The sequence below is a fragment of the Solanum dulcamara genome, chromosome 7, assembly GCF_947179165.1.
Source record: "Solanum dulcamara chromosome 7, daSolDulc1.2, whole genome shotgun sequence".
Taxonomy (NCBI): domain Eukaryota; kingdom Viridiplantae; phylum Streptophyta; class Magnoliopsida; order Solanales; family Solanaceae; genus Solanum; species Solanum dulcamara.
The window spans coordinates 14,445,996-14,456,439 of record NC_077243.1 but is presented as its reverse complement, the minus strand read 5'-3'; the positions used below and the strand labels follow the sequence as shown (position 1 = coordinate 14,456,439).

Here is a 10,444-nt window from a genome sequence, read left to right as displayed (position 1 = left end):
AGACGATAGTAGGAAGATTTATAGAAAAAGCAGAGGGACAAAAGTATTGGAGAGTAGGGGGACAAGTGGAGTAAACTCTTTATCCCTTAACAGGTAATGGGGTTGCCGTAATGGTACGGGATTCTAGAGGATAGGACACACTGATGTGGATATGCCTACATCTTTTCATTTTATCATTGGGAAAAAAATTGTGATTTCAATTTATTATTGGGGAAAAAAAAATTGTGATCCGATAAAGTTGGATATTTTTGAGGCGCAATTGCTAAAGTGCATATGCAATCAACAAATTCCCTATCTTGTTTAGCTTCAATTTTGGATTAGTCCTACTTTTGAATCTTATCTTTTTCCTAATCTTGCCAGCAACTTTATCATGGCATTAGCATTTATTACAAGTTTACAACCTATCGCCTTCCGTTAGTCTTTCAACACAGCTACCGACGTACTAATCTCCTTCCCATTTCCAATTGATAAGATTTTGAAAGTTACATAATATTCTGAAAGCAAAAAGTTCATAGCATAGATCACCAGCGGTTACGTAGCAGTAACAAAACACACCCATATTACATTACCATATGAACTTTCAAAAGTAGTGCAGCTTTAATACCTTATTATTCTATATACTGCACCTTAAAACTTACTCTAATAAAGTAGAGACTCTCATAAACGTAACACAAGCAAAACAGCTTTACTTGTACCCAGTATATATAGTTATAAAGCAATTTTACTCGTGGAATTAGTTAAGCATGGGCTTGTCCAAGTCCTCAAGAGGGCGAAAGAAGGTCTTCTGCTCCAAAATGGATTCAGCAGCGGCAGCAGCGGCGGGTGAGGAGTGGAGGCCACATTCTCCGCCAGAAGTATCAGTGGCTACTGGCCCAAACACCCCAGTTTGTGGGTGAGGAGCCCAGTACTTTTCTGATTGTGCCTCTAGCACTTCATCAGGCACAACCGAATCGCGCACATGATCCTCTGGGTTCTTGTCGTACACTGATGTCTGCACTCCCCTCCTGCGTAAAACAACTATCAACTATTTGTTAATTCAACAATGTACAGTACAAGCTAAATTTATTAGGCCTTGTAATTATATATCATATCTAAAATTGATATATGCTGTGACTTGTTGCTACACACGTCCAACATATTTCGTGCCCCAGTGTCGGGTCTACTCACGTGATTATGACACCTCCTAATAAAGAATTTGAGACAAACCAAACTTTAATTATACGCCAAAGTTAACATGTAAACCATCTTCAACCCTAACACCAAATTTTACATCAAATTTGGTGGTATAAATCAACTCAACTCTAACACCAAATTTTACATCAAATTTGGTGGTATAAATCAACTCCAACTGACTTCACTAAATTTTTCACCAAAAAAAATAATCTTTTTCTCTCTCTTCATTATTATATTATTATTCCATTTATTATTTCTTATTTCATAAAACAAAATTCTTTCTAAAAAAACATTCAATATAACATTCAATATATATAATTGTCATATTGTTTCAAATTATCGCCATTTAATATAAAATTATTTTATATCATAATTTTTTAAATAATATAAATTGTTAGCAAATATTACATATTATACATAATAATGAATAACACAAATAAATGTGAAATCATAAACGAAATATAATTAAATAAGCATTATACAATTGAACATTTTATTTTAAGTTCTGCATTCAAAATCAGTACAGTACTCCCATAAATGCTCAATTAATGCATTACATAATTCAAATTGAGCTTCTTTGTCCTTAATTTTTTATGTTGAGATTTATATTTTTGCATATTTAATTTTTGTCAAGGTTAATCGTACTTATATCCAATTCAAATTTATAGTAGAATTAATTTAAATTTAATTTCAAAAAAAATTAAGTAAAGGAAAATAATATATAAAAAAATTAAATTTTAATCTAAAATTTAATATTATAAAAATATTACGTAAAACTAATAAAATATTTTAATTAAAACATATCAATTTATATAATATTTAATTAAAAGTATTATATAATAAAATAATAATAATAATAATAATAAAGGACAATTGTTTGTGGATCACAGGAAAATTATTGATCATCGTGGTGGAGACACGTCACATTCCCCAACCCACACCTGTTAATGAACCAACCCATTAATCATCAGCAATATTGTTTTGCTTCAAAAAGGCAAAATAAGCTCCAGCCCTACATGTCTAATCAAGTGCTTCTATCTAATCTTTTTATCTTCATCTTTGATTTATGTGGGTCCCTATAGTTTCATCAACAGACCTACACCTACTCACCTACTACTTTTCCTAACTTTCCATTTTTTACCCTTTCCAAGCTTCTCCGAGTTCAGGTTGGACGGTTACATCCTTACATCTAACTTTTTTCTTTTATCTGCTATAATAATAATAATAAATAATGTTAATCGTCATCTCATCACCGTGAAATACATGAAAGTATTAATAAATTTTGTAAATTGTGAAAAAGATCAACGGTTCAGATCAATTGTGACTTGTGTGTGTTAGGCTCAGGGAACATTATCTGTCATAAGAAATTCCTAAAGATACCCCCGGCAACAGGTAATAACATTTTCAGGGCATATTAGTGGGTGAGACGTCCTCATCCGATAAGCCCTCCACTTCAGCACCGCACGCATTATTTTTATTATTAACAAGGAAGAAAAAAACGTGACTGACAGAAGTAGGCCTAAAATAGTGCTTAGGTGAAAATATCCTGATTTATGATCCCTGTTTCTGGAAATACATTAAACGGGAAACAAATCAGAATAGAAAATCGCCAGATCAGAGAGACGAATACGGTACAAACTTTCCGGGAAAAGAAATATGCCGTGACAAATCGGACCAAAAATCCCAGCTAGCTAGCTAGAAGACGAGTAATAGAATCTACGGTTGCTAGATCTGGAAAAACAAACTAAAACTGGTAAAATGCGAAGTTTAGCTCCTACAAGTTTAAATCTAACTGAAATGATCTCGAATTTGATTGGTAAATACCAAATACTGGTTATTATAAACCTAGGATCCCTCATGGTGAGTGCTAAGGTCAGTGATCTCTTGCTCAATGAAATCACTAACTTTGTTTCCTCATGAAGGATCAAAACCAGAGAGAGACTAGAGAAAAAAAAGGAGCATCGTGGACTCCGAGCATTGTTTGACCAACAAATTCATCCATTACAGAACTTAGCACAGGACAACAAAAGGATCTCATAATTTTCTCAGAAATTAAGCAAAGATCGCAAAATACTAATTTTAGTATACAAATATCGAACATTAAGCTTGTCTATACGAATAAAATGCACTAGAAAGCAAACACTGTACACTGAATAAGTTAAAAAAAATGCTAGCTCTAAACGGTAAAAGGACAAAAACAACATTCACAGAGATGAAATTTAGAACTATACCTGCCAGAGAGGGAAGGTGAATTAGCAGTAGCTCGAACACTTGCGTAGCTGATCTGGTTGATAACTCGCTTCCCCAAGCTCACGAGTCCACGGCTCTGCAAATTGGCGGCCATACAACAAACACTAAAGAAGAAGAAGAAATGGAGTTTCTGAAGAGATGATGAATTCACAGAGATAAAGAGCAAAGCCCCTATGTGATGATGATGACACCCTTGGCCTATTTCCCCCTTTTTTTATAGTGAAAAAATGAGCTGTGTTTCTCTTTCCCACTCACCAAGTACAACGGCGTACCACTTCCGTCTCATTTAACGGCAATCGGTACGTTAACAGAATATCCAATTCTTAATTCCGTCGATAAAATGGAATTATGGATCTTAAAAAGAGATCCCGGTATCTTGATTATATTGTGTTGGTTTATTTTATTTGTCCATTATTTTTATTTTTAATATATTAAGAGAAAATAGTTAATTTTTTCATGTTTTATTCTTAGTATTAATTATTTATTTTTTAAATTATTTTTCAAAATTTAATATTAAATATTAATTAATTTAAATATATTATTTTTTAAAATACATGTAAAGTCTGGACAAATAAAAATGAACATAATTTTTAAAAAGAAAATTAAATAACTCAATATCATATTTATGTCTAGTTCATGAAGCTTCTAAATTGATTCCGATTAGGTATCGGAACAGGACCACGATGGAAAGGAGTAAATAATCTGATTAATTAAGGGAAAAGTCGTTTGGTGATCTTGATGTACGACAAGGACACCGTTACCTCCGTTTCGAAGTTATCATTGTCTCATAAAGGAAGATGATATTTAGTTAAATGACTATCTTGTCCTTGAATGGTCCCTATACTCATGTTGCCAGGTGTTAACATTATCTTGAATTAACACGCGGTTTTTTAGTATGGGGATAAGATAAAATTGTCAAACAATCTTTACAAAAAATAGCAAAATATTCCCTTATGTTTAGAGTAAGTACAAATTAGTTCCTTAAGTATATTACAAAGTAATTTTGATCCTCTAAATTTATCAAAGTCGATAATTTTGATCTCTGCAGATACTTGTGAACTTTGACTATTAAATTTGATGAAAATTATAAAAATAAAAAGGGAGGAGGATGAAGAAGGTTGGTGTGTACAAAGTTTTATTTATTAACTAACTTTGTCCTTTGTCATACTATTTGACTATTTATGTCCCATCATCATAAAACTTTTGTCATTCATATTTCTTGTTTGGATCAAATGCAGGTAACTTTAGTTATTTGGGTCGGGTGCGGTTAAATTAGGGGCGATGATTTTTATTTTTTATTTTCATTTTTGGATAATTTGATCTAATTTGGGGTTTTCCATCTAACAAGAGGTATAAATAATAAGTTTTGTGATGTTGGGGTTATAACTAGCAGATAGTATGACAAATAGCAAAGACAGCTAATAAATAAAAATTAATGGGTATTTTTAATTTTTTCTCCTCCAAAATAAATAACAAAACTCATATTTGAAATTGCATGCTATATTTGTCTATTTTCTAAAATTTAATGTAGCTTTTTAAGATCAACTTTTACTCTCTCTTTATTTGTTTTTTTATGGGCAAAATATTGCGTTATGGTCTTTAGTATTTAATTCTGGATCCTTTATTTTATTTTTTCATTGAAACCAAACCTAAACATGTGCTCGAGAGATAAATTCTCGAGTAGAGAGGAGTCGTGTTGGTTTCCTTAGACATTTTGTGTTTTCAAATTATATTTTTTATTTTGTATTTTATCTCAAATCCAACAGATAAAGTTTGCTAAAATATTTGACTGAAACTAAAATGCTCTCTTTTGAAAAAATTAAAATAATAAATTTATTTAGAAATATATTTAAGGGGTTATTTTGAACTTTATCACAAAGATACTTTCGTCTTTTTCTAACATTTTATTTAATTTCTTCTTCTGTATTAATTTTATCTGCTTCCTTAAGTGATCGAACCGAATTGCTGATTAGATATCGAGTCACACCTACTTAAAGCAGATTATCTATGGACATAACCTTAATAAAATAAAAATAAAACCTTGTAGATATTGAAGTCTACCTAACATATAAATAGGGTTGTTCACGGATTGATTTGGATTGATTATTGATCAAAACAAAATGAAATTAATTTAATTGGTTTTAAAATTATTAAAATCAATAAAATAAAATAAAATATGCATTCATCGATTTTGATTTGATTTGATTCGATTACTAATCAAACACAAAAATAAAAGAAACGATTCATTTAAAAGAGAAAAAGACAATAATTCACTCAAAGAAAAAAAATTGTCCTCGTGTCATTTTGAATCTTATAATTCTTATACCAGAACTTTAATAATGTTTAACTTCCTACTTATATTGTTAGTTAATTCAATGTGTTAAACAAAATAAACTTAATGAATAATACATAACCTAATAATATGACTGTACAAATAAAAGACGCATCATAACTTACTATTTTAAATTAGTGTGTTGCATTTTTTACATAAAAAAATATTCATAAAATATATATATTATGTATGAATAATTATAACAAAATATGTATATAATTTGTCGGTTCAGTTCGATTATATATTTGAATTTTTCGAACAAAATCAAAATTAAACCGAATAAAAAATTAATTTAATTTAATTTTTTGATTTGAATCAATTTTTACTCAAACTGTGAACACCCATGCAAACATATATGGTGCGCTAGCTTTTAATAGCACTTGGAAAATAAAACCTTCATATTTAAATGACGTTGAAAATTAGACATACTACATTAAATAGGTTTATCAAATATTTAAATCAAATCTGGGAAAGAAAAATTAATATTGAGAGTAAAACAGCATTAATTAGGACTGTTAATTCGGGAATCCATGTGTTAATAAGGATCTTTGTATATTTTCTTGAAATTTTCTTCGATAGCTATAAAAATAGGATAATATTTACTCATTTTAGCTTGATTATTTTGGATTCCAAAAAGTGTGAGAGTTTCTTTACAAAGATATACACAAATTCAGTCGAAACATATTATTTACATATACCTTTTTTCTTTCTAGAATTCGATCAAAACATATACAACTTATATGCAATTTTTATACAAAATATTTATTGTATACAAATTCGATCAAAACATACAAATTATATATAATTTGCGTATAAGCTATTTATGTCTTCCTTTTCAACTTTCAATATAAAATTTCAATCAAAATCAACGCTGATCCTTACCAAATTAATTCCCTCAAAATTGAGATAAAAACTCCAAAAAATATTTTCAAACTAACTATATTTCGCAAAACTTGTTTTTTGAATAGTTTATCCATATTTTATCGGTGCCTTCATTAATTAAAATCGCAACTCTCTTCCTTTTTAACTTGTAATTTTATTTTATTTACGATTTCACATACATTGTTTGATATTTGCTTTACAAATTGTCTGATGGTTGTTACATATTATTTCATAATATATTGTATTGTATAGTATTGTATTGTTTTGATGAATATAATGTTTAGATAGATTGTATTATTTTTCATCATTTTACAAATATCACATATTAATAATCCGGAGAATAAACTTACATTCAAATTATTAAATAATAAGCAAAGGCAAAATGAGGGGGAAAAATGTTGACATGAACATTACATAACTAAGACCCGCATAACAATTAATTTACGTCTTTAACGATACATTGCAATAAAACTTAAATAATAATCAAAACAAATGTTAAAATTAAAGTGGAGAATGGCCAAAAATGCCCTGACATATTAAAAATTGTTTAAGTTTGCTTTTCTTTCATCTATTGAACCCCAAATTTCCTTAAACATCAATTTTCAAATAAAAAATTCCTCTCCATGGACAGAATTATATAATGACACGCGTTGAACTTCAATTAAATAGGTAATACTGGTTTATTGTTGTCTAATATCCACATGAACTACTAGTAAGTTAATACAACCTATTTAATCAAAATCTCACGTATTCCGTCTCATAATTACGTTAAAATGAGGGAATCTTTTAACCGTTAAGGATTCATGTTGAGGTTTAATAAGTTGGAGCAGTATTTTTCAACCCAACAAATAATGTTAAAAATAATTATGATTCGATAAATGGAAGAAGGACAAATTTAAATCCTTTTCAATTCCTTAGAGATATTTTTAATTTTTTTTTCATATTTAAAGTAACAATACAATATGTTCCTAATACAACAGGTAATAATCACCCAAACAAGCCATTAGAATTTAAATAAAGACTACTTTATTATTAAAGATTGAATTCGTGAGCTCTAAAACTCTTATCGCAATCTTTATTGGTGCTAAGTCACAAATTTAGTTTATTAGCTAGTTGACCACATATTTGGAGGCTTAAATGTTGCGGGAGTCTCCTTGCACTATGCAAAAAATTAAAATATGGGTAAAATTAGCAAAAGTAAATTTGTTTATATCATTTTTATTCATTCACGAAGACATGCTATTAGATATTTATTCAATTGCTACCTCTCGTATTATATTGTTTACGTATTAAATTTTTTATTTTGAAATCTACTAAATTTAAGTGTCCATATTGATTAAAATATGAATTGTTATTTCATTATATGATCTTTACATCTTCTTCAATTAGAATGTGTTACGATTTTTCAAATTAAGATGCAAGTGACCTTTGCTATTATTATATTAAGAAAACACACATAAAGAATAAATCTCCATCTTATCCATTCTTCCAATGAAATGATGCTTTGAGCATATGCTAAATTCCACATATAGCTAAATAGGGAATGAGTTCGAAAGAATTTCAACTTTTGAAAAGTGCACCCAAAAAAAGTCAGACGTTAATATTTTCATTCAACTTTAGTCACTTTGATTTAAGTGTGACATTTTTATTCTTTGATTTTTAATTCTTCATTAGTGCATACTGTACCAAATAAAAAGTAGTTTAATTTGATTCGATTTATATAACATGTAACTATCATAGAGTAATATTAAATTGCATTATTCATTTATTACATTGTTGGATTACTTATATGCACCGTTCTATTTTTTTTAAAAAGATGTAAATGTTCCAAGTTACTTGGCTTCCAGTCTAATTTGTGAGCCAATAAATAAATAAAGTCGGCACGTTTGATTTGTTTTTTCCTCTTGGACTCGTGTTATAATTATTTTTAGAAAAACTATGCGAATAAATAAATATATACTTGTTAATTAGTTAATATAGCTATAATTTAATTAATTTATAAGTTGTCACTAATATTTAGCGTTAATTACAATTTAATTTTGTATAATTCGCATGATTGTATAATTCGAAATTTATATAATGTAATTTTGTATAATATAATTTGTATAACTGTTTAAAGTTTAGATGTTTGTGTTTCTATAAATTTGTTATTTCGAATTTTTATAAAAATAGTTCAATTATACAAAGTATCAGTGAATTATACAAATGAAACAACTTAATCTATAATTATAAATCGTAAATATACAAACTATAGTTAAGAAGCCTAATTAAATTTATTATAATGATTATTTGTGAAATATTTTCCATTATAAAACATCATAGCTAATCAGCTGGAATGTGCCAATTTAGCAGATACAATTTATTTATTTATTGGGATAGAAAAAGGGAGCTAGTCAACAACAACAAAAAATTATTCTACCAAATATGTGGTGTTTGTGGATATTGTTCGCCAAATCGCTAGTTTTGAACTTTAATTTTGAAGTATTTATTCTAAAGTTTTTTATTGCATAATGCTTTTAAGGTTGAAACTTGAAAGCGAAAGAACATACCACCAAAAATTGGTGGGCGGTATTTACCCCCTCTATTTTTAATTAAAATTTTTGGATTCAAATAATATAATAAAATGCTGATATAATTTTGTTTATACTCTTGATTTTTATTTTCTAATTTTTTTTCATAATTTAAAGACTGGAACAACATTTTTCTCTAAAGAAATTAAAATTTAAAATAAAATAATTCTCAAACTTTTAATAAAAATAAAATTCGTCTCATAGAGTCCCATAAAATTTCTACATCTACACAAAGATGAAACGACATTAAAATAATTCTTAATCGAGTGGATCAATTGTATATCATAATCCAATTTCCAGGAAGCTTCGTAGCCTAAGTTGATAGATTCACTATCTGCGGAAAATTACACTCAACCTGGAATCATTCCCAAATCACAAAGTTCGACGTAAATTCAAATAAAATTTTGAATTATTTTTTGAAAAAAGTATTTTCCACTATTTAAGCTTTGGGTTTGTCATATACTATATGAAATTATGATTTAAAATTAGATTAGTTTAAAATTAAAATTTTATTTGGACATGTAATTTTTTAAGTTATATTTTTTCATAAATATAAAAATTCACGAATTGCGAAAACTATCAAAATTTCTACAATTTTTATACAATTACCAAATGAGCAAATCATAATTTATAAACAAAATATCAAAATATCCTAAAGCACTACATAATAAATCATGTATCTATATATTTTTTTGTATAAATAAATATTTTCATTTACAAACTTTATAAGTACATAGAATTTTATGAAGATCAATTACTAATCAACAATCATAATAACTAGTTATTATTTAATATAATTTTTTTAAATGTTGTAACCATTTCTTTCAACGTCGAATATGAGTATATGATAGAATTTGTGTAAGACAAAGTGTGTGTTTGGTACAAAGGAAAATGTTGTTCACAGAAAATGTTTTTCTTAAAAATAAGTGAGTTTTTTAATTTAATTTTTTAGGTTTGATAAGTATGAAAAAAAATATTATTTTAAAAATATTTATATGTTATCAAATAAAATACTACGAAGGCTGATGAAAAGTGAGGGTTCTAAGCTGGCGGGGATGTGATGATTAGTGACGGAGCTAGAATTTTCAATAAAGAATTTAAAATTTAAAGAAATAGACACATAAATTAGCCAAAGATGGTTCGATATCTACTATTTATACATAAAAAATTACTTAATCATATAGATATAAATAGTATAAATTTTCACCAAAATATGACTCGCAGTAATGATCAAGGG

The 10,444-nt window shown here is 28.0% G+C and overlaps 1 protein-coding gene across 1 annotated transcript; it reads right to left on the bottom strand.

Moving 5' to 3' along the window:
* Window positions 1-492: 492 nt before the first annotated feature.
* LOC129894184 (late embryogenesis abundant protein At5g17165) lies at window positions 493-3,621 on the bottom strand. The gene is made up of 2 exons (XM_055969743.1): window positions 3,405-3,621; window positions 493-1,004 (listed from the first exon to the last, which is right to left on the bottom strand). Exons 1-2 carry the CDS (start codon window positions 3,515-3,517, stop codon window positions 734-736), a joined length of 384 nt encoding a protein of 127 aa, XP_055825718.1. The 5' UTR covers window positions 3,518-3,621; the 3' UTR covers window positions 493-733.
* Between the last annotated feature and the right edge of the window lie 6,823 nt (window positions 3,622-10,444).

Bases quoted from the DNA above. Each gene is read 5' to 3' on its own strand.
- LOC129894184 (XM_055969743.1), bottom strand. From the start codon at position 3,517: ATGGCCGCCAATTTGCAGAGCCGTGGACTCGTGAGCTTGGGGAAGCGA. The intron at 1,005-3,404 runs GTATAGTTCTAA...TGTTTTACGCAG, and splicing joins TCACCTTCCCTCTCTGGCAG to GAGGGGAGTGCAGACATCAG.